At 34.7% G+C, this 18,699-nt stretch overlaps 1 protein-coding gene across 4 annotated transcripts in view; it reads left to right on the forward strand.

Moving 5' to 3' along the window:
- DDX46 (DEAD-box helicase 46) overlaps positions 1-18,699 on the forward strand; it is a 62,359-nt gene that overhangs the window by 1,333 nt on the left and 42,327 nt on the right. For 3 of the 4 annotated variants that reach the window (XR_012330858.1, XM_019924442.2, XM_019924443.2), the window contains exons 2-12: positions 1,104-1,292; positions 2,578-2,721; positions 6,055-6,151; positions 8,473-8,638; positions 10,089-10,240; positions 11,302-11,415; positions 12,825-12,990; positions 13,707-13,827; positions 14,402-14,577; positions 15,511-15,632; positions 16,974-17,052. Coding sequence is in view for 3 of the 4 variants with exons in the window: in XM_019924442.2 (XP_019780001.1) it covers positions 1,104-1,292; positions 2,578-2,721; positions 6,055-6,151; positions 8,473-8,638; positions 10,089-10,240; positions 11,302-11,415; positions 12,825-12,990; positions 13,707-13,827; positions 14,402-14,577; positions 15,511-15,632; positions 16,974-17,052 (1,526 nt within the window). In the remaining variant the exon portion in view is untranslated. The remainder of the gene's footprint in view (positions 1-1,103; positions 1,293-2,577; positions 2,722-6,054; positions 6,152-8,472; positions 8,639-10,088; positions 10,241-11,301; positions 11,416-12,824; positions 12,991-13,706; positions 13,828-14,401; positions 14,578-15,510; positions 15,633-16,973; positions 17,053-18,699) is intronic. The other variant, XM_019924444.2, reaches the window with a different exon arrangement.

The following is an 18,699-nucleotide window of genomic DNA, read 5'->3' on the forward strand; positions in this document are numbered from 1 at the left end:
TTCATGTCTGTTGGTTCTTACTGCTTCCAAGATGAAGTGAGACTCTTCAGCACAGCCTTCAGGGCCCTTCCCAAGAAGGTCCTTTCTATGTCTTCGGCCTTCTCCCCCACTTTTCTGCCTTGCCTGGCTTGTGTACTAGATTTGCTGTTGCACTTGACATTTAATTAGTCATTAAAATATCCAGAGTTTGACACTTCTCAACAATTCTACACGAGACATTCTGATCCAAGTCAACGCTGTCTCTTACTTGGACGATTGCTGTAGCATTCTACCTGTTTTCCCTGCTTCTGTCCTTGCCTTTCTTTGGTTTGTTCTCCCCTCAGCAGCCAGAGTAATGCTTTAAAAATAGTAGAGAGGTTATGTCACGCCTCTGCTTAAAATCTTCCAATAGTTTCTCATCTTTTCTCAAAGTAAAAGAGAAAGTCCTTATAATGGCCTATAAGGCTCTCCACATTTGGCTACCATGCTGTACCTCTGACCTCATCTCATGACACTTTCTCTCACTCATTCAACTCCAACCACATCTGGTTCCTTGCTGTTCCGTAAACACACCAATCAAGGTTCCTCTTCAGGGTCTTTGCACTTACTGCGCCTTTTGCCTGGAAAGTTTCTCCCTCACATATCTCCATGGTTCCTTCCTTTACTTCCTTCAAACCTCTGAAATGGCACTTTATTAGTGAGGCCTTCTCTAATCACCTGGTGTAAAGGAGCAAACTTTCTACCTCCCACTGTCTCTCTTTTTCCTTTACTTTCATCGGTTTTTCTCCGTACCACCAAATACATATTGTATACTTATTTCTTTACTTGCCTGTCCTCTCTTCCTTTACCAGAATGCAAGCTGCTTGAGGCCCAAAGGCAGGAACTTGGTCTCTTTGGCTTACTGTCCTTCCTTCTTTTTCAGGACAGTATGCTGTAGCAGAAGAGTTCATTCTTTCCCCCTACTTTTAAAAAAGTTTACGTATAAGAAGTCCTTTCAATGTTTAATCTATCTGCTGAGATTTTTTTTAGAAAATAATAAAATAAATAAATAATAAAATAATAAAATAAATAAAATGTAATAGAAGCTGTGTTTGCTAAGCTTAATCTTTAACTTAATAATCTAGCCACTATCGGAAGCGATCAGCATCACGGGGACGCTCTGGAAGTCGATCTAGAAGTCGCTCACCCTCAGACAAAAGAAGTAAACGTGGAGATGACAGAAGGTCTAGAAGCAGGGATAGAGATAGAAGGAGAGAGAGGTCTCGTAGCAGGGATAAAAGAAGATCTCGGTCAAGAGACAGGAAGCGTCTGAGGTAAGACATTAATCTCCACAGGACTCTTGATAAATTGGACCTTCTCAGCTAAATCAGGCTTCTTCAAAAATTTTGGACTAGAATTTAGTGGCCCCTTTGCAGGCCCTCTGCTTTTACCCCAGCTTGTTTGATGAGGTACAGAAGTGATTTGCCTAGAACAAGAACTTTCAAACAGTATTTTTTTTCCCCTTTCCACTGTCATTTTCAACAGTGAAGTAAAAGCTAATGTAATATGCCATCAGGGGGGTTCTAGTCTAATCCTGTCCCAAGAAAGCTGACCCCTGTCTTCAGAGCAACCGCTAGAGCTGACAGGAGAAGGAAACAGGGCAGAGCCATCTCCATACTCTGTTTGAAACTATTTTAAAGACCTTTTTTAGATTTAACCAAAGAACATCCTAATTTTTTAAAACTTGATTAAATATTCCATGGTACCACCCAAGCAGCCATAACTTCTAGAGGTAGAAAACAGTCTCTAAATAAAAGTAATCTTCCCCACACCAAAAAAAGATTTCTCATTAAAATGGGAAAGAAGACGAGGTTATACAGGTGCTGTGAACTGATCACAGAAAGAACTTTGACTTCATCTTTTTCAGACATTGGAAGGAGAGATTGCAAAAGTGTCACCTGGTACTTAGGGAAAATATTCACTCGTAACAATGTGGATAACACTAACTTATTCAATTTTATATTATGTGGTACCAGGAACAGTTTCATACAATTCAGTCAAGTACTTGTTAAGTGAAATTGGTCGTTAAAGATTTGGTCTTTGACTTTTTGGTGTGAAAGAATCACAAGATTTTAGAGCAAGAAGGATTTTGAGATTATTTGGGGAAGTCTCCATATTTTACAGATGAGGAAACTGAGACCCAGAGAGTTGATCTGCCCTATGTATGTCACTAATTAGTAGTACCAGGGTAGAAATTCTTGTCTCCTAATTTTCATATCTGTGATCTTTCCACAGCCCCATTCTGCCCATCCTTATACTTAGGTTTCAGCTGTCTTTGAAATTTAGATTTTCTGCTATAGGTCATAAATTTCAAACAGCTCTTGTTACATATTTCCTCTGTTTTTCAACAAACATCGCTTTGAAATTAGTATCATTTATTTCATTGACCGCTTGTAAGGACTGGCTTTACTTGTTCCCTGTTTAGCTGATGTGATAGTTAATTGAAATCTGTCTTTAATAATGGTAATAATTAAGAAGCTTCTTTCAACATGAGGCAGAACCATGGTCTGAAGTAGACGTTCCACTTGGTCATAGAATAAATGAAGTGTCCCCTTTCAGGCGTTCCAGAAGTAGAGAGAGAGATCGAAGTCGAGAGCGAAGAAGATCTCGAAGTCGAGACAGGAGACGTTCGAGGAGTAGAAGCCGGGGCCGGAGATCCCGATCCTCCAGTCCTGGCAATAAAAGCAAGAAAGCTGAGAATAGGTAGGTTGGGAACTGTCTCTCTTCCCTACAGTTTTTTAAAAAAATCTTTATAAATACTGAATTTGGCTGCTGCCGTGAGCTGTTAGCTGAATTATTTCAATAGGTTATAAAGCTTGTAATGCTTTTAGAAAATGCTAGATTCTATTAGTTTTAACACTCATAATGCATTGTTCTTTTATTTAATATCTGCTATTAATGGTCAGAAATGCATTTTATATACATCTTTGTGGGAACTATGTTTTTTCCTTTGAAATTATTTTCTTGGCATTTCCAATGTTGATTGACAAATAACTTTTTTACTTATGGTGTGTATTGCTGATTTGCTATTCATAATGGGTGAACTTTGCTTTTGTAAGTTAAATGTACCTGTTTCCTTAAGATGTCAGTACCATTCAATTTTGAGATATTATTTATGTCTATTAGACATAATACATTTACTCTTTTTGTTTCTCTTGTTAGTGGTTTGTTCTTTGCCATTATTGTTTCTAAAGTGGTGTCATGGGATGTATGGATTTGTTCTGTTTGCTCTGTTTTCTCCATATTAGTTAATGAGGATTTTTTCCATGTCATTTATTTTACTTTATAAATTTTACTTTTATTTTGTCAAGGTCAGTGTAATAATGCCCATTGGGATTATTTTAAATTTTAAAATATAAATTCAGAGAAATGAGTGAAATATAAACATGCAGCTTATTAAATAATTATAAAGCAAGATCCATGTAACTGCCACCAAAGTCAAGAAATAGAACATTTTCTGTACCCCCGGAAGCCTTCCATGTCCCTTCCCTAACCCAGCTCCCTCCTTCCCTATATAAAGACACTCCTGGGGACTTCCCTGATGGCACAGTGGTTGAGAGTCCGCCTGCCAATGCAGGGGACATGGGTTCGTGCCCTGGTCCGGGAAGATCCCACATGCTGTGGAGTGGCTGGGCCTGTGAGCCATGGCCGCTGAGCCTGCGCATCCAGAGCCTGTGCTCCGCAACGGGAGAGGCCACAGCAGTGAGAGGCCCGCGTACACACACAAAAAAAACCACTCCTGACTTTTGTGCTAGTAATTTGTGTCCTAATTGTTTCCTTATAGTTTTACCACCTGTGTGTATAACTGGAAAAAGAATAGTCTAGATTTATATGTTTTTTAACTTTACATGAATGAGTCTTGTCTTCTTTTGCGTTTTTGCTCAACATCGAGAGTTATCTGTGTTGCTCATAACAGTAGTTTATTCTTATTGCTGAACACTATTCTGTGGTATAAATATACCACTATTTATTTATCCATTCTACTGAGATGGATGTTTGGGTTGTTTTAACTTTGGGGCTATTATGAACATTTTTGTATATATATCCTAGTATACATGTGTATGAGTTTCCCTTGGGTATATATATATATATAGGAGTGAAGTTACATGGTCATAGAATAAACATAGCTTCATTTTAACTAAGTAATCCGAAATGCTTTCCAAGGAGTTTGTACTAATTATACTTCCAGCAGTATATGAGAATTGTATCCCTCCATACCCTTGCCAGTATTAGGTATTGTCAGTCCTTTTGATTTTTGTTTATTTGTTAGACATGTAATAGCAATATCATTATGGTTTTAATTTGCATTTCCTTGATTACTAATGAAGTTGAACACTTTTTCATATGTTTCTTGGTCATTCAGATTTCCTTTTTTCTAAAGTACATGTTTAAATGTTTTGCTCATTTTCCTATTGGGTTGTTTCTGTCGTTAAAACTTGATTTATAGGGGGGTTTTGTTTTTAAATATTCTGGATAGTTGTTTTTTGTCATTTATTTGAGGGGCAGATATATTACTCTGGTTTGTCTTTTTACTCTGTAATGATACTTTTGAGGAACAAAGACTTAAGAAAGAAGAAACATTCATAAAATGAAGAAAATTAATAAGATGATTGAGGAAAACCTGACAAGGGCAGTGTGAAAAAAGATTATAGGCTATACTCAGTCTAAACATAAAGGATTAGCATGCTGCTTTTAACAATATATAAAAAAGATAATACAATCATAAACTAGTTGGATTTATTCCAGGAATGGAAGGTTAGTTTAACATTGGAAAATCAATCAGTATGATCCTCTACATTAATAAGATTCAAGGAGAAGAGTCTTGGTTATCTAAGTAGATTCAGGAAAAGCATCTTATTAACTTCAACATACATTGATGTTTAAAAGTTCTTAGCAGACATGAATAGAAAAGTATTTGATAAGCTGATTATAAAATTAGGAATGCAAAGGGCATAAACACTTTTGAAGAACAAGTTATGAGGGCTTGCACTACCAGGTATCAAGACTTGTCATAAAGTTATAGAAATTAAGAGTGTTGCTTTATTGTAAGGATAGACAAGTAGATCACTGGAACCATATAAAGAACTCAGAATCAGATCCACGCATATAAGGTCATTTGATAAATGACAGTGGTGACATTGTAAATAGTAGGAAAAAGATTTTCCAATAAATGGTGTTAGGGACATTTGCTCTCCTTAATAAAATAGGACCGGCTACCTCATTCTGTGCGCAAAAAGCATTTCCAAACAGATTAAAAACCAAATTAGATGGCAAAGCTATAAACTTTTTAGGAGTTTGTACTAGAGAATATCTTCTTTACCTCTAGAGTATCTTCATCAAAGTTGGAAAAATTTCTAAGATGCTTTAAAAAGCACCAATCATAAAGGAGGGAAAAAGGTCAACTAATTTGATTACATTACAATTAAGGGATTTTATTCATTATTAGATGCCCTAAGTAGGGTCAAAATGCAAGCCTATTGGGATTTTTTTTTTTTGCGGTATGCAGGCCTCTCACTGCTGTGGCCTCTCCCGTTGCGGAGCACAGGCTCCGGACGCGCAGGCTCAGCGGCCATGGCTCACGGGCCCAGCTGCTGCGCGGCATGTGGGATCTTCCTGGATCGGGGCACGAACCCGTGTTCCCTGCGTCAGCAGGCGGACTCTCAACCACTGCGCCACCAGGGAAGCCCCGCCTGTTGGGATTTTAAATATTATTACATATATCAGTTGTCCTGTAGACTATTAATGTCTTCGTGTATTTCTCCATTTGTTAAATTTTAATTTTGTTATTTAAATTTTGTAATTATTTTTATATGCTGTGTCCAGTTTTCCTTTGGTCAATTTCCAGATATCTAATAATATTTGCAGTTAGTTTCATGGGATTAATTCTTCATTTTATTTCCAAAGTGTTTATTAATGGTATATAAAAATTCAGTTGACTCTTACATAAAAAGTAAAATACAAGTCTAAGTATTCTAAAATTAATGTTTCCAAAAACAAATAGATGATGTCCCTCTCTGTCTCTCTCTTTTTTGGTAGGTCTAGGTCCAAAGAGAAAACAGATAGTGGGGAAAGTTCTAAAGAGAAGAAAAAAGACAAAGATGACAAAGAGGATGAAAAAGAAAAGGATGCCGGTGTATGTTTACTAACATAAGTAATCGTATAATATCAAATTTGTTCCTGTAGTGACAAATTCTTGTTTTTTAATGCTGTGTGTTTTATTTTTAAGTAGATGATAATAGATTTGTAAAATAAACAGGTAAAATAATAGTTGTCCCATGAGAAAATTTTTCAGAAAAAAGTTGCATATCTATACAAATTATCTAATTTTATGTGCAAAATGTGATCATACTATATGCACTATTCTGTGCCTTGCTTTTTGTCACTTTTAAATTATGAATTATTTTATCAATATGTAAGGTCTTAAGAGTAATAAATAGCAGTATACGAACTATCTAACTTAAGAAGTAGAATGCCTTTCTGTTTTCATTTGTTAAATATTGGATATCTTTCTGTAGCTGCATACAGAGGTAGAGCTTGTTGTTTGTAATGCCTGCATAGTGTTTTGTTGAAAAAAAGTAGATGGATATTTAGGCTGTCTCCAGTCTGTAGTTATAAACAATGATATATTAATCCTTGTACACATGTGTTTTGTGAATATAGTATAGGGTAAATTGGTATCAGTAAAATAAATGACTTTGTCAATGGGTATATATATATAGCTTTCCCTCAGTATCCTAGGGGCATTGGTTATAGGACCCCTGCAGATACCAAAATCTTCAGATGTTCAAGTCCCTTATATAAAATGATGTAGTATAACTTACACATATCCTCCCCGCATACATTGTCATCTCTAGATTACTTATGATACCTAATATGGCGTAAATGCTGTGTGAATAGTTGTAAACATAATGTAAATGCTATGTGAACAGTTGCCAGCATGGGGCAAATTCAAGTTTTGATTTTTGGAACTTTCTGGAATTTTTTTTCCTGAATACTTTTGATCCACAGTTTGTTGAATTCTGAGGATGTGGACTCACAGACACAGAGGGCTGGCTGTATACATTTAACATTTTGATGAATAGTATCAAATTGCTCTCCAAAAAAGTTGTATAAGTTTTACGATTTTAGACATATGAAAATGTCTGTTTCTTCACATTCTTGCTAACATGGATATTTCAAAATTTAATTTTTGCCAGTGTAGTTGGTTTCTTGTTATTTTGAGTTGCATATCTTTAAATATGAGTAAATATTTTTAAGTGCTATGAACATAATGTAAACTAATAATTAAATAAGGTATTTTAAGTTTATTTACTATTTGCACTTTTCTTGGAATGTCTAGTCATATCTTTTGCCCATTTTAGAATATATTATAGCTTCACTTTTTTTTCTTTTTTTTTTTGAGTTCTATTTGTTTAGTGTTTTTTTTTTTTTAAGGGACCTGCTTTCTGAGCAGTGTATCTAAGAAAAGATATAACACAAGAAGTCTGGGAGTCTGGTTTCTGATCTAGTTTCTACTAGTCTTGAATGAGTGGGTGATCTTGAGAAAAACACATAAGCTTTCTGGGGCTCATCTTCAGAGAGGATGGAATTATAAAGGATATAAATTCAGGATCAAAGCTTTTTGCTTGTTTAAGAAATAAACTTATTATGTTAATACAAACATAATATAACTGTATTATAAAATACTTGGAAAGTCAGAAATAATTCTCTGTAATCCTAGGTGCCCAAAATGCCATCATCATTATCATTTATTAATATTTTCTTTGACTTTTATACATGTGTATTTCCATAACTACCTGTAAGGTAGCGTGTCTAAAATTTTGATTTCTATAATGCTTAATCTTTAAGTCCCTGATTATGACTGTGCAAATGATTTGCTCTCTCCTTTTAAGAGTATTATTAATAATCTTGATACAGGGTTTAGAATGGCTGTTCCTAGGAAACCTAGACCTAAAGGCTAAAAGATCAAAACTTCTTAATCATGTTGATAAATAGCTTTCATTTACTCAGTAATTTGTAATAGAAAATTGGTTTTCATGGAGGCAGTCTTGGAGGAGTTTGGAGGATTTAAAGTTGAGAATAACTAATAACTAGGGAACTTTGCTTGCTAGTTCATTTAGTTTCCACTTAGAGGGAGAAATTGAATTCATGTGTGCATATTGCTTGTAACTAAAATGAGATTAATTTATGGTGTTTGAAGTGTGTCTGCTTTCTTAGTTGAAGATGCTTTTTATTGTGATTTCATTTTGCTAGTTTATTCCTGAATATATTTAAAAGATGTATGATCTAAATCTGGTCTAAATTTAGGAGTTTTGTGTACATCTATTTTCAGGAGTTTTGTGTACATCTATTTTTCCTTTTTTTATACTTTGGAGAATTTATCTGGAATGTCACTTGGAGTAAAATTGTTGATCCTTATTTCCCTCTCTCTATTTCTCTTTTTTTTCCCCTAAGAACTTTGACCAGAATAAGCTAGAAGAAGAAATGAGAAAGCGAAAAGAAAGGGTAGAGAAATGGCGGGAAGAACAACGTAAAAAGGCCATGGAAAACATAGGGGAACTGAAAAAGGAAATTGAAGAGATGAAACAAGGGAAAAAGTGGAGTTTAGAAGATGATGATGGTATATTGATTTGTTAGACTAATAGACTATATAACAATTCATGTAGAATATTCTAGAATTATGAGTAATAGGCCATTTTTATTGTGGAAAAACATAATGTTTACTATTTTAACCATTTTTAAGTGTACAATTCAGTGACAATTAAGCACATTTGTGCAACCTTCACCACTGTCCATTTCCAGAACTAAACAAAAACTCTGTATCTCATTCAACAATAATTCTCCATCCTGTCCCCCTCCCCCCCATTTCTGGTAACTTCAAATCCACTTTCTGATTCTGTGAATTGCCTATTTTAGGTACCTCATATAAGTGGAATCATACAATATTTGTCTTTTTGTGTCTGGCTTATTTCACTTAGCAAAGTGTCTTCAAGTTTCATCCATGTTGTAGCATGTCTCAGAATTTCCTTCTTTTTTAAGGCTGGATAGTATTACATGGTACATATATACTGCATTTTGTTTACCTATTCATCTGTTGCTGCATATATAAGTTTCCGTCTTTTGGGTGTTGTGAATAATGCTTCTGTGAGAATTGGTGTGCAAGTATCTGATTGAGTCCCAACTTTCAGTTCTTTTGGGTATATACCTAGAAGTAGAATCACTAGTTTCATTTTGAGATTTTTAAACGCCCCTTTTAATGTTTACATTAAATTTTAAAATTGTATAGTAGTGTTTGGTAAGGATCACTGATTTTACCTTAGAGTGGAGAGTTAGGTGCTTATGGGCATAGTCAGTAAATAGCTCTTTAATTTTTTACTTCCAATGTTAGTAATGAGGGTAAGTTAAGGGCATGTTTTCAAGTCCCTCTGATTTTTTCATAAATTATAAGAGAAACATTTCCCCTCCACATCTGATATTGATGTTTAAGATTTTAGTAAAGTGGAAGAGTGTGAGATATTATAGGAAAAGGGAATTTTCCTCCATTTTCTGTGAAAATTCCTGTGAATTTTTCATTTTCTGTGAAAGTTGAACTAAATAGATGAATGGATTATACCTTTAAGTGGTGATGATATCTTAGTTATGTAAAAAGCATTAGATTGTCTTTAATTAAGAATGTGCTATTATTTTTTCTTTGTGTCATTTAAAGAAAGATAATTGCAAGAAATAGACATACCATTTTAGCAGACAGAGTTTTTAGTTCTGCTTCTGCTAGTGTAGTTGTAAAACAATACTGGAGATCCATTTTTTAGACATATTAGTCTTTCTTCCTCTTTTCAGTTTAATAATTTATAATTTATTTCTTTTGTTAGTATTATTCAAAACTAATACCTGCTGGATTTAAAACCTTGCCAGTGTGAGTATTTGAACTGCGTTGTGCCTGTGTTAATTGGTAAGGAAGGTGTTTGGGTAGTAAGAGAAAAGGCTTTAATTGGGGGGGGGGGGTGTGGTCTCATTGTGAAGTATTTCCTTTTGAAACACAAATTCAAAGAAAGTGTGTTCTGATATTTTAGATGATGAAGATGATCCTGCAGAGGCTGAAAAGGAAGGAAATGAAATGGAGGGTGAGGAGTTAGATCCATTAGATGCTTACATGGAAGAAGTGAAAGAGGAAGTAAAAAAGTTTAATATGAGAAGTGTGAAAGGTGGTGGGGGAAATGAAAAGGTATGGAATTTTCTCCTATTTTTAGAGATTTACATTCCTAATTGGGTAACTTGAATTCACTGGTGCATTGACCTACTGCTGACATGCATGGCTTTATAAAGTTAATGATTTTGTTTCCTTCCCCATCTCAGAAGTGTCAATGCTTTTCTAAATAGCAGAGATACTCATGAATTTTAACTGCAAATGTTCTTTTAGAAGTCACTGTTAACTGCCATCATCTTTGTTTAGTATTTTTTCTTACTTGTTGCCTTCTCAGTAGGTCCTCTTCAGTAGGTCCTCTTCAGTAAGCCCTGAATAGGTCCTTCTCCAGCACTCCCATCTTTTATGCTCCTGATCCTCTTTACTCTAGTTTTTCTTTTTCTTAATAGCATTTATTACCTTTTGAAAAAGTATATAAATTAATTTTTTGTTGTGTTTATTCCTTCTTCTAAAACCGTCCCAAGAGCAGTGATCTTTACCGTACCTGTCTTGTTTATTGATTTATCCTAAGGTCCCAGAATAGTATTTGGCTTGTTGAATGAGTGAAAAGTACCATTTAGTAGTATTTTTAAAATAAATTATATTACATAATATTATATAAAATTGTATATTATATACTGCATTACCTATATTATTAATGTGTTACAAAATATAATGCAATTGTATTACATTTAAAAAAAATTTTTTTTAAATATTTATTTGGTTGCATCGGGTCTTAGTTGCGGCATGCAGGATCTTCGTTGCGGCGTGTGGGCTTCTCTAGTTGCGGCGTTGTGGGCTTCTCTAGTTGTGGCGTGCGGGCTCAGTAGTTGCGGCATGTGGGATCTCAGTTCCCCGACCAGGGATCAAACCCACATCCCCTGCATTGGAAGGCAGATTCTTAACCACTGGACCACCAGGGAAGTACCTACATTTTTAAATTCAAGCAAGTCAGTAAGGAGAAGGCAGACCACTTTTTGTTTTTTCATTAGGTTGTCACTAACAACTAAGTTAATTCAAATTATAAATTGTGACAGTTATCATTGTGTTTCATTTGGTGTATAATTTGTGTTTCAACTTTACGTTTTATATTCTTTTTTTAGAAGTCTGGGCCAACAGTCACAAAAGTTGTCACTGTTGTCACAACCAAAAAAGCAGTCGTAGATTCTGATAAGAAGAAAGGTGAGCTAATGGAGAATGACCAGGATGCCATGGAGGTAATTATTCATTAATTTTTATTTATTTATTTATTTATGGCTGCGTTGGGTCTTCGTTGCTGTGTGCGGGCCTTCTCTGGTTGTGGTGAGTGGGGGCTACTCCCCGCTGCGGTGCATGGGCCTCTCATTACAGTGGCTTCTCTTGCTGCAGAGCATGGGCTCTAGGCGCCCAGGCCTCAGGAGTTGTGGCACGCAGGCTCTAGAGCATAGGCTCAGTAGTTGTGGCACATGGGCTTAGTTGCTCCGCAGCATGTGTGATCCTCCCGGACCAGAGCTCGAACCCGTGTCCCCTGCATTGGCAGATGGGCTCTCAACCACTGCGCCACCAGGGAAGCCCCCTTCATTCATTTTTGACTTTGTTTGCGATACTGTCCTAGAAGTATTTATAAGAAAGCATTGATGGAAGTGTGCTTTTCAGTTACTCTTAGGAGAAATTCTTGCTATTCTCAACAGTATTGTAGCCGCATATTCAAATTGGTAGAACATTCTAACATCTTTGACCTCTTGCTGTATGCCCACTTTTTTTTTTTTAATTGAAGTATAGTTGATTTATAATACAGTGTTAGTTTCAGGTATACAGCAAAGTGATTCAGATATATATATCTGTCTATAGGTATATATACATATATATATATACATACACACAAACATATACATATATACACGTGTATATATATATATATATATATATATATATATATATATATATTTTAGATTCTTTTCCATTTTCGGTTGTTACATGATATTGCATATAGTTCCCTGTGCTATACAGTGAATCCTTGTTGTTTATTTTATGTATAGCAGTTTGTGTCTGTTAATCCCATACTCCTAATTTATCCCTCCCCTTCCCCTTTCCCCTTTGATAGCCCTAAGTTTGTTCTCTGCGTCTGTTTCTGTTTTGCAAATAAATTCATTTGTATTATTTTTTAGATTCCACGTATAAGTGATCTCATATAATATTTGTCTTTCTCTGTCTGACTAAATTCACATAGTATGATATTCTCTAGGTTCATCCGTGTTGCTGCACAAGTGTATGCCCACTTTTTGATTCCCGCTTGTCCCTCATCAGCTCATCCCAGACATAGAATAGGGAGAGAAGACGTGAAGTGACGGAATAAATTAAACTTTTTTTTCCTATTAGCACTCATTGTAAAGATTTATATAGAGAAAACTATAGGAAAACTTTATTAAAGCCGTGTTAAAATTATTTTTTTATTTTAGCTTTATATTGTTATTATAGCTTTCTATAAGGGCAAAGAAAAAATAAACTAAGTTGGAAAATTCAGAAAATAAAGTAAAAGCCAAAGAATATTTTCTAGGAGAGGAGGATCTTTAAAACTAGGAATATTTCTTCCCACAGGAGAAAGTAGTAATGGATTTAGCTCTTAATTTTTCTTTTTTAATTATAGTATTCTTCAGAGGAGGAAGAAGTTGATCTTCAGACTGCCCTTACAGGTTATCAGACAAAGCAGAGAAAGCTTCTAGAACCAGTGGATCATGGAAAAATTGAATATGAACAATTCAGAAAAAACTTTTATGTTGAAGTTCCAGAACTGGCAAAAATGTCTCAAGAGGGTAGAATTTTTTTATTCATTTATTGGTTATTGTGGGAACAGAGGGAGTACACTTCACCTTGCCTGGGAGGAATGTTGATAGGCCTGTGAGTTGATGCATGAGTAGGAGGAATTTGCCTGGCTTACCTGGAGAAATGAGAGGGAACTAGAAGGCGAGAAGTCATTCTAGAGGGTAGGACAACATCCGCAAAGATTTGGAGCAGTGAGGAATTAGTGTGTTTTTGGAAACATTAAAAAAAATGAGGAAAAATTAGTTTGGCTCATGTAGTTGAGATTTTTAGCATCGAAAATACTCTTCATGTGAAGTTAGCAAATAAAATATTGTTAACCTTTTCTGATATTTGAGAGTTAGGAACCAATGTGAATCTGTGTGATATTGATAGAATAAGGATAATCTGGGCAACCCTTGCTTAAAGAACAAGTGGTTGTATTACTTGTCAATCATTGTTCTTTTATTGCTGGTACAATTTAAGTCAAAATAAAAGCCAAATTGTAGAAATTGGAGTGTTTCTTTTGTTCCTAATTGGTTGCAACAGTACTCGCTTTAGTTGTCTCTCTGAGCTGTTCAGTGCTTTGTCACGTAGCTTTTCTATGGAATTATCTTCAGGAACACTAGAAAAGAATTGAAAATTTTTAATCTTACCATGCCTCACTGAAAAGTAGAAGGCACTATTAGAACAATATTTAAGAGTTTTTAATCTGGATTTTGTTTTGTAGAAGTGAATGTATTTCGGTTGGAAATGGAGGGCATTATTGTCAAGGGAAAAGGTTGCCCCAAACCAATTAAATCTTGGGTTCAGTGTGGGATTTCTATGAAGATCTTAAATTCTCTCAAAAAGTAAGTGTTCGGTAGTTGTCCACATTTTTCAATATCTTGCTACTAAAAATAGCCCTTTACGCAAATAATTCCTCTGCTTACATTTTTACTCTAATGGGAAAACTTGATTATTTTTTCTTAAACAGCTTTATTGAGATATAATTTACATACCATAAAATTTACCCTTTAAGTTTACAATTTGATGATTTTTAGTATATTTATGGAGTTGTGCAGTCATTACCGTAATCTAATTTTAGAATATTTTCATTATCCCTGAAAGAGGCCTGGATCCATTAGTAGTCAGTTTTCTCCTTTCTCCTCCACATTAGGCAACCTCTCATCTACTATTTTTATAGATTTTTCTATTCTGGACATTTCATATAAATAAGATCATACTAATATAGTCTTTTGTGACTGGCTTCTTTCAATTAGCGTAGTATTTTCAAATATTTCTACATCATCCATGATGTAGAATGTCTCAGTACTTCATTCCTTTTCATTGTATGGATATACATTTTGGAAAACTTTTATTTACAGTTTGAGGGACCCAGAGATCACAGTTCTTACCTTGTCTTCCTTTGGTTTGCTTTTTAAGGCATGGTTATGAAAAGCCTACGCCAATCCAAACCCAGGCGATTCCTGCTATAATGTCTGGACGAGATTTGATTGGTATTGCCAAGACAGGAAGTGGAAAGACCATTGCCTTTCTGTTGCCTATGTTTAGACACATCATGGATCAGAGGTCATTAGAAGAAGGAGAGGGGCCAATAGGTACAATTCCTTTCATTAAACTATTTTTTCAGTTAACAACTTCGTTGTCCGTTAATCAGAAAGACCTGATGCTTTGTAATGTTAATTATAACAATAAAGATGTCTTTATGTACATTTCCTTTATAAATTTGGCACTTTGGGGCTGATTTCCCCTTACCAGCAGGTGGAGTGAGAATCTTCAGAGCTCTGGAGTGACATCTCAGAAGTACAAAAACAGCCTCTCCTGGCACAGCTCAGTTTTTAAACTCTGACTCGGCAGGTAGACTCCTCGTGCATCTATCTGTTTATTTATGTTGAGGTTTGTTCTTAGCCCGTATCAGTGGATCTATCAACTCAACATAGAAGACTGTAGGGAAGTGTATTTTTCTTTCCTTTCTTTTTTCGGCCTTAAAAGGCTGTAGTGCCAACATTTCATTCAGGATTAGGTCTTTAGATTCAGTTTTCTTGATTCATTTGGCAGAGATCTCTTCTCCAAATTTGAGTAGGGTTTTGGAAAGTTGTTCAACTCCTCTCTTGGCAACAGAGGGCACAGTATATTTCTCCTCTGTCTGTGCCCCTCAGACCAAGGTTGTTTCCGGAAGCCACGGCATGGCTCTTCAGCACAGTGAGTCACTTGATTATCTTTGCTCTGTGATTTGCAGTTGAGAATGATTTGCATTCTTTTCAACCAAGTAGTTTCCTGATGGTTGAGTAAGGTATTTAACTCTCATTTATCTTCCTATAGCATGTTCTTAAAACCTTCTTAAAATTATCCTTCACCACAATCTCTGCTATTACAAAACTTTTGAAATAGGATTTTCAAAGGTGCATAAAACAAATTAAAACAAAATTTAGACTATGATCTGAACTTGATTGCAGAGGTTAAATTTAACACTATAAATCTTAGCCTCTCAAGAATTTTGGTGGTTAGGCTTTTGACATTTATCTTTTCAGCTGTCATCATGACTCCAACTCGAGAACTGGCTTTACAAATTACTAAAGAATGTAAGAAGTTTTCGAAGACCTTGGGCCTTAGAGTGGTCTGTGTTTATGGAGGAACAGGAATCAGTGAGCAGGTAGTTATAAAAGGAACATTCAGTTTTTGCAGTCTTTTTAAAAATTGAATGACTTAATAATGTAAAAGTGATTTTTTGCTTTAGTGTTTTCTGTATTGATTGCTTCTAAAATCTTTAAAATGAGGTGTGAAAATAATAGTAAGAATGAATTATGTTAAAGTTATATTTTAGAATTTTTGAGTCATTTTCGTATCTTAGCTTTCCCATGCTTGTCTTTCCCCGCTCAAGGAAGCAGATTATTTTTTCCATTTTACAGATGTTCAGAAAGGTTAAGTTGACCAAAGTCTTTAGCTTAGTAAGACTTTGTCCTAGAATCTAGGTCTTATGATTCCTGGACCAACATTTATTTTCTCTAATCTAAATGACATCTTTAAAAGGTGGTTTTGAGTGGGATGTATTAATATCAGAGTTTCATCTGCATTCTTAAATGATTTTAGTGAGAATTATTTAAACATACCTTCATTCACTCTCTTTAGATTGGCATTTCTCCATGTGTCTTCTAAAGAATGCTAGTCATCAGATATTTTGCTTTAACTAGAAGAAGGAAAAATACTGGGTTCTGTGGTCAAATAAGTTTTGGAAATGTTGGACTATGTAAAGTTAAAATTTTCTTTTCTGCAAGACTTCTTAGTTGTTAATAAGCTAATGTATATTGTGATGCTAGAAAAAATGGGATAAATTAAGTGGCATTTTCTGAACATATTTAACCCCCAAACCACCAGGACTTCTCAGATTTTAGGCACATCTTGGGAATATTTGCTTCTGTTATCCCAATGCTATTTTAAACGCTTGAACTTAGTTTTCTAAGTTTATCTGTGTCAGTTTTTTTGGCCATAGCCTGTAGTAAATACAGTTACAAAATAAGGTGGTACATGCATGCATATTTATATAGAAGTCAAACAAAGTTTTATAATGTCTAACAAAGTCTAGTGTTTTCCATTCTATTTCATTTTTAAAATGCAGGTTGTGACTTACTGATTTTGTGATTCACTAATGGAAACAAATCTCAATTTGAAAAACATTGATCTATCAAATTTCTTTATTTACTGCTCTCTCATATTCCTTTCTTGGTTTTGAGGAGTTGTGTCAAATTAAAATTGGTAAAAACCTGTGGTTTTCATTGATTTCAAAGTTACAGCATCATGTGGTCTTTCTGCTGCTTCCTATTCCTTTATTAGTGCTCCAGCATTCCAAAGAATTAAGCAGGAGGCTTTGGTGTCTTCTAATCAGACCTGGCTGTCTTATGTTATGGAGCTCTGCAAGGACCTCAGTCAGTATTTTCAAGTTTGTAAAGAAGCATTAGTGATAAATACACTATAAAATTTCATCTTTTCTTATTAGATTGCTGAGCTGAAAAGAGGTGCTGAAATTATTGTTTGCACACCTGGTCGAATGATTGACATGTTAGCAGCTAACAGTGGTAAGTCAGGGGTGTTGGGGTTTTTTTGTTGTTGTTGTTCGTTTTTTTGTTCTCTTTTCTCCTTTTTGAATTCTGTACATTTTTGTTAAAGCAGAAACAAGAAACCACCAAAGGTTTCTACATTTCTTCTTGAAGCTGTAATATCTTGAAATTTGTATTGTAACAAGCTTTTGTTGCAAGTATTCATAATATTTTTGCAATTTAATTAAAAAAATTTTTTTTCACAACTACTCCATCTGATTTTTTTTTTTTTTTTTAGCACTTAACATGGATTCTTAATTCAATTTTGGCCTAGCTTTGCTTCTAAAAGGGTGGGGGACTATTTCTTTTTAATTGTACAATTTAGACATTTTCTCCATAGGAGCTAGTACTTTCTTACAATACTAGATAAGTTAAGATCTTGCAGCTTCAAGAAAATTTATCTTTTGTAAATTTGCATGTTTTTAGCTCAAATATTGTGCTTTGTTAAATTATTCCCTATCAAAACTGTTACTAAACTGTTGACATTATTTAACTTCTGTGGAGAAAGGCCCTTCAAGATTTATAGAACTGGGCTTCCGAGACTTAAACCATCAAAGGTAGGTAATTTAATGCTGTTCCCAATCTTGCAAAACTAATTGGGGCTGCACATGTTAGTATGGAATACTTAAATATTAGAAAGCATTTATTTTGGCACATTTCTGTTTTTTGAAGAAAATGCTTTCAAACGTTTCCATTGTAGTATTCAGTATATATATATCATAGAGTATTTAAAACTTTGAGTAATGCATGTTTCTAATAGCATTTTGCTTGGATTTCTGTGTACTCTTAATTCTAATTCTACATGAAGTTGGTAAAGTGACATTGGTATTGATAAGTCATTGTGCTTGTATAGCATATGAAAAGTTTTGGGTTGAATGCTAATGAAATAATTCCTTGTTTTTTCTCAATGCTGCATTGATTGTCTCCTCCTGAAATTCATCTTGATTAATTTTATCTTTTCCCTTTATCTGTCCTTTTGGTTTATATTTAATAACTGTTTTATACATGTTTTTGCCAGGTGATTGAATCAACAATTGATAGAAATGCTTGTGTTAATCCTTTAGAAAGGGTTTCCTGTCTATGTATTTAGTTTTTTCTGGCTAAGAAGCCAGTTGCATTTATTTAAACCAGTGGGAGCACTGTGTAAAATAGGATTTGTATCTTTGTATAGAAAAATGTATCTATGTAATATATTGATCTTTAAAATTTTTGTGTAATATGTTAGTTACCTAGTGATATTGAATAGCTTCTTATTTATGTTTTGACATGCCCGTTAGAAGCTTCTAACTGTATATAAGTAGGTTATGTACTACATAAAGTATTGTAAAGAGAGATTTTCTGCGTCTGAAATAGTTAGCACTGGAACTTGCTTTCCACACATACGCTGTAATCTCTAATATGTTTTTTCCTAGGTGATGCTGTCAGATAATGGCTGATGTGGCTCGATGCTCCATCTCAGTCTTAGTTTTATGATGTGTTTTGGAGAGGGCTGTTTTCTGAATTTTACAGGTTCTTCAGGCCCTATGATGGTATGCAAGAGACGAGTTTGACAAAATAAAGGGCCTCATATACCCATTGTCAGAAAGTATTTGCCAGTAGATAAGATATTGTAAACCAAAATTTCTT

Source organism: Tursiops truncatus, chromosome 3, assembly GCF_011762595.2.
Source record: "Tursiops truncatus isolate mTurTru1 chromosome 3, mTurTru1.mat.Y, whole genome shotgun sequence".
Lineage (NCBI taxonomy): Eukaryota > Metazoa > Chordata > Mammalia > Artiodactyla > Delphinidae > Tursiops > Tursiops truncatus.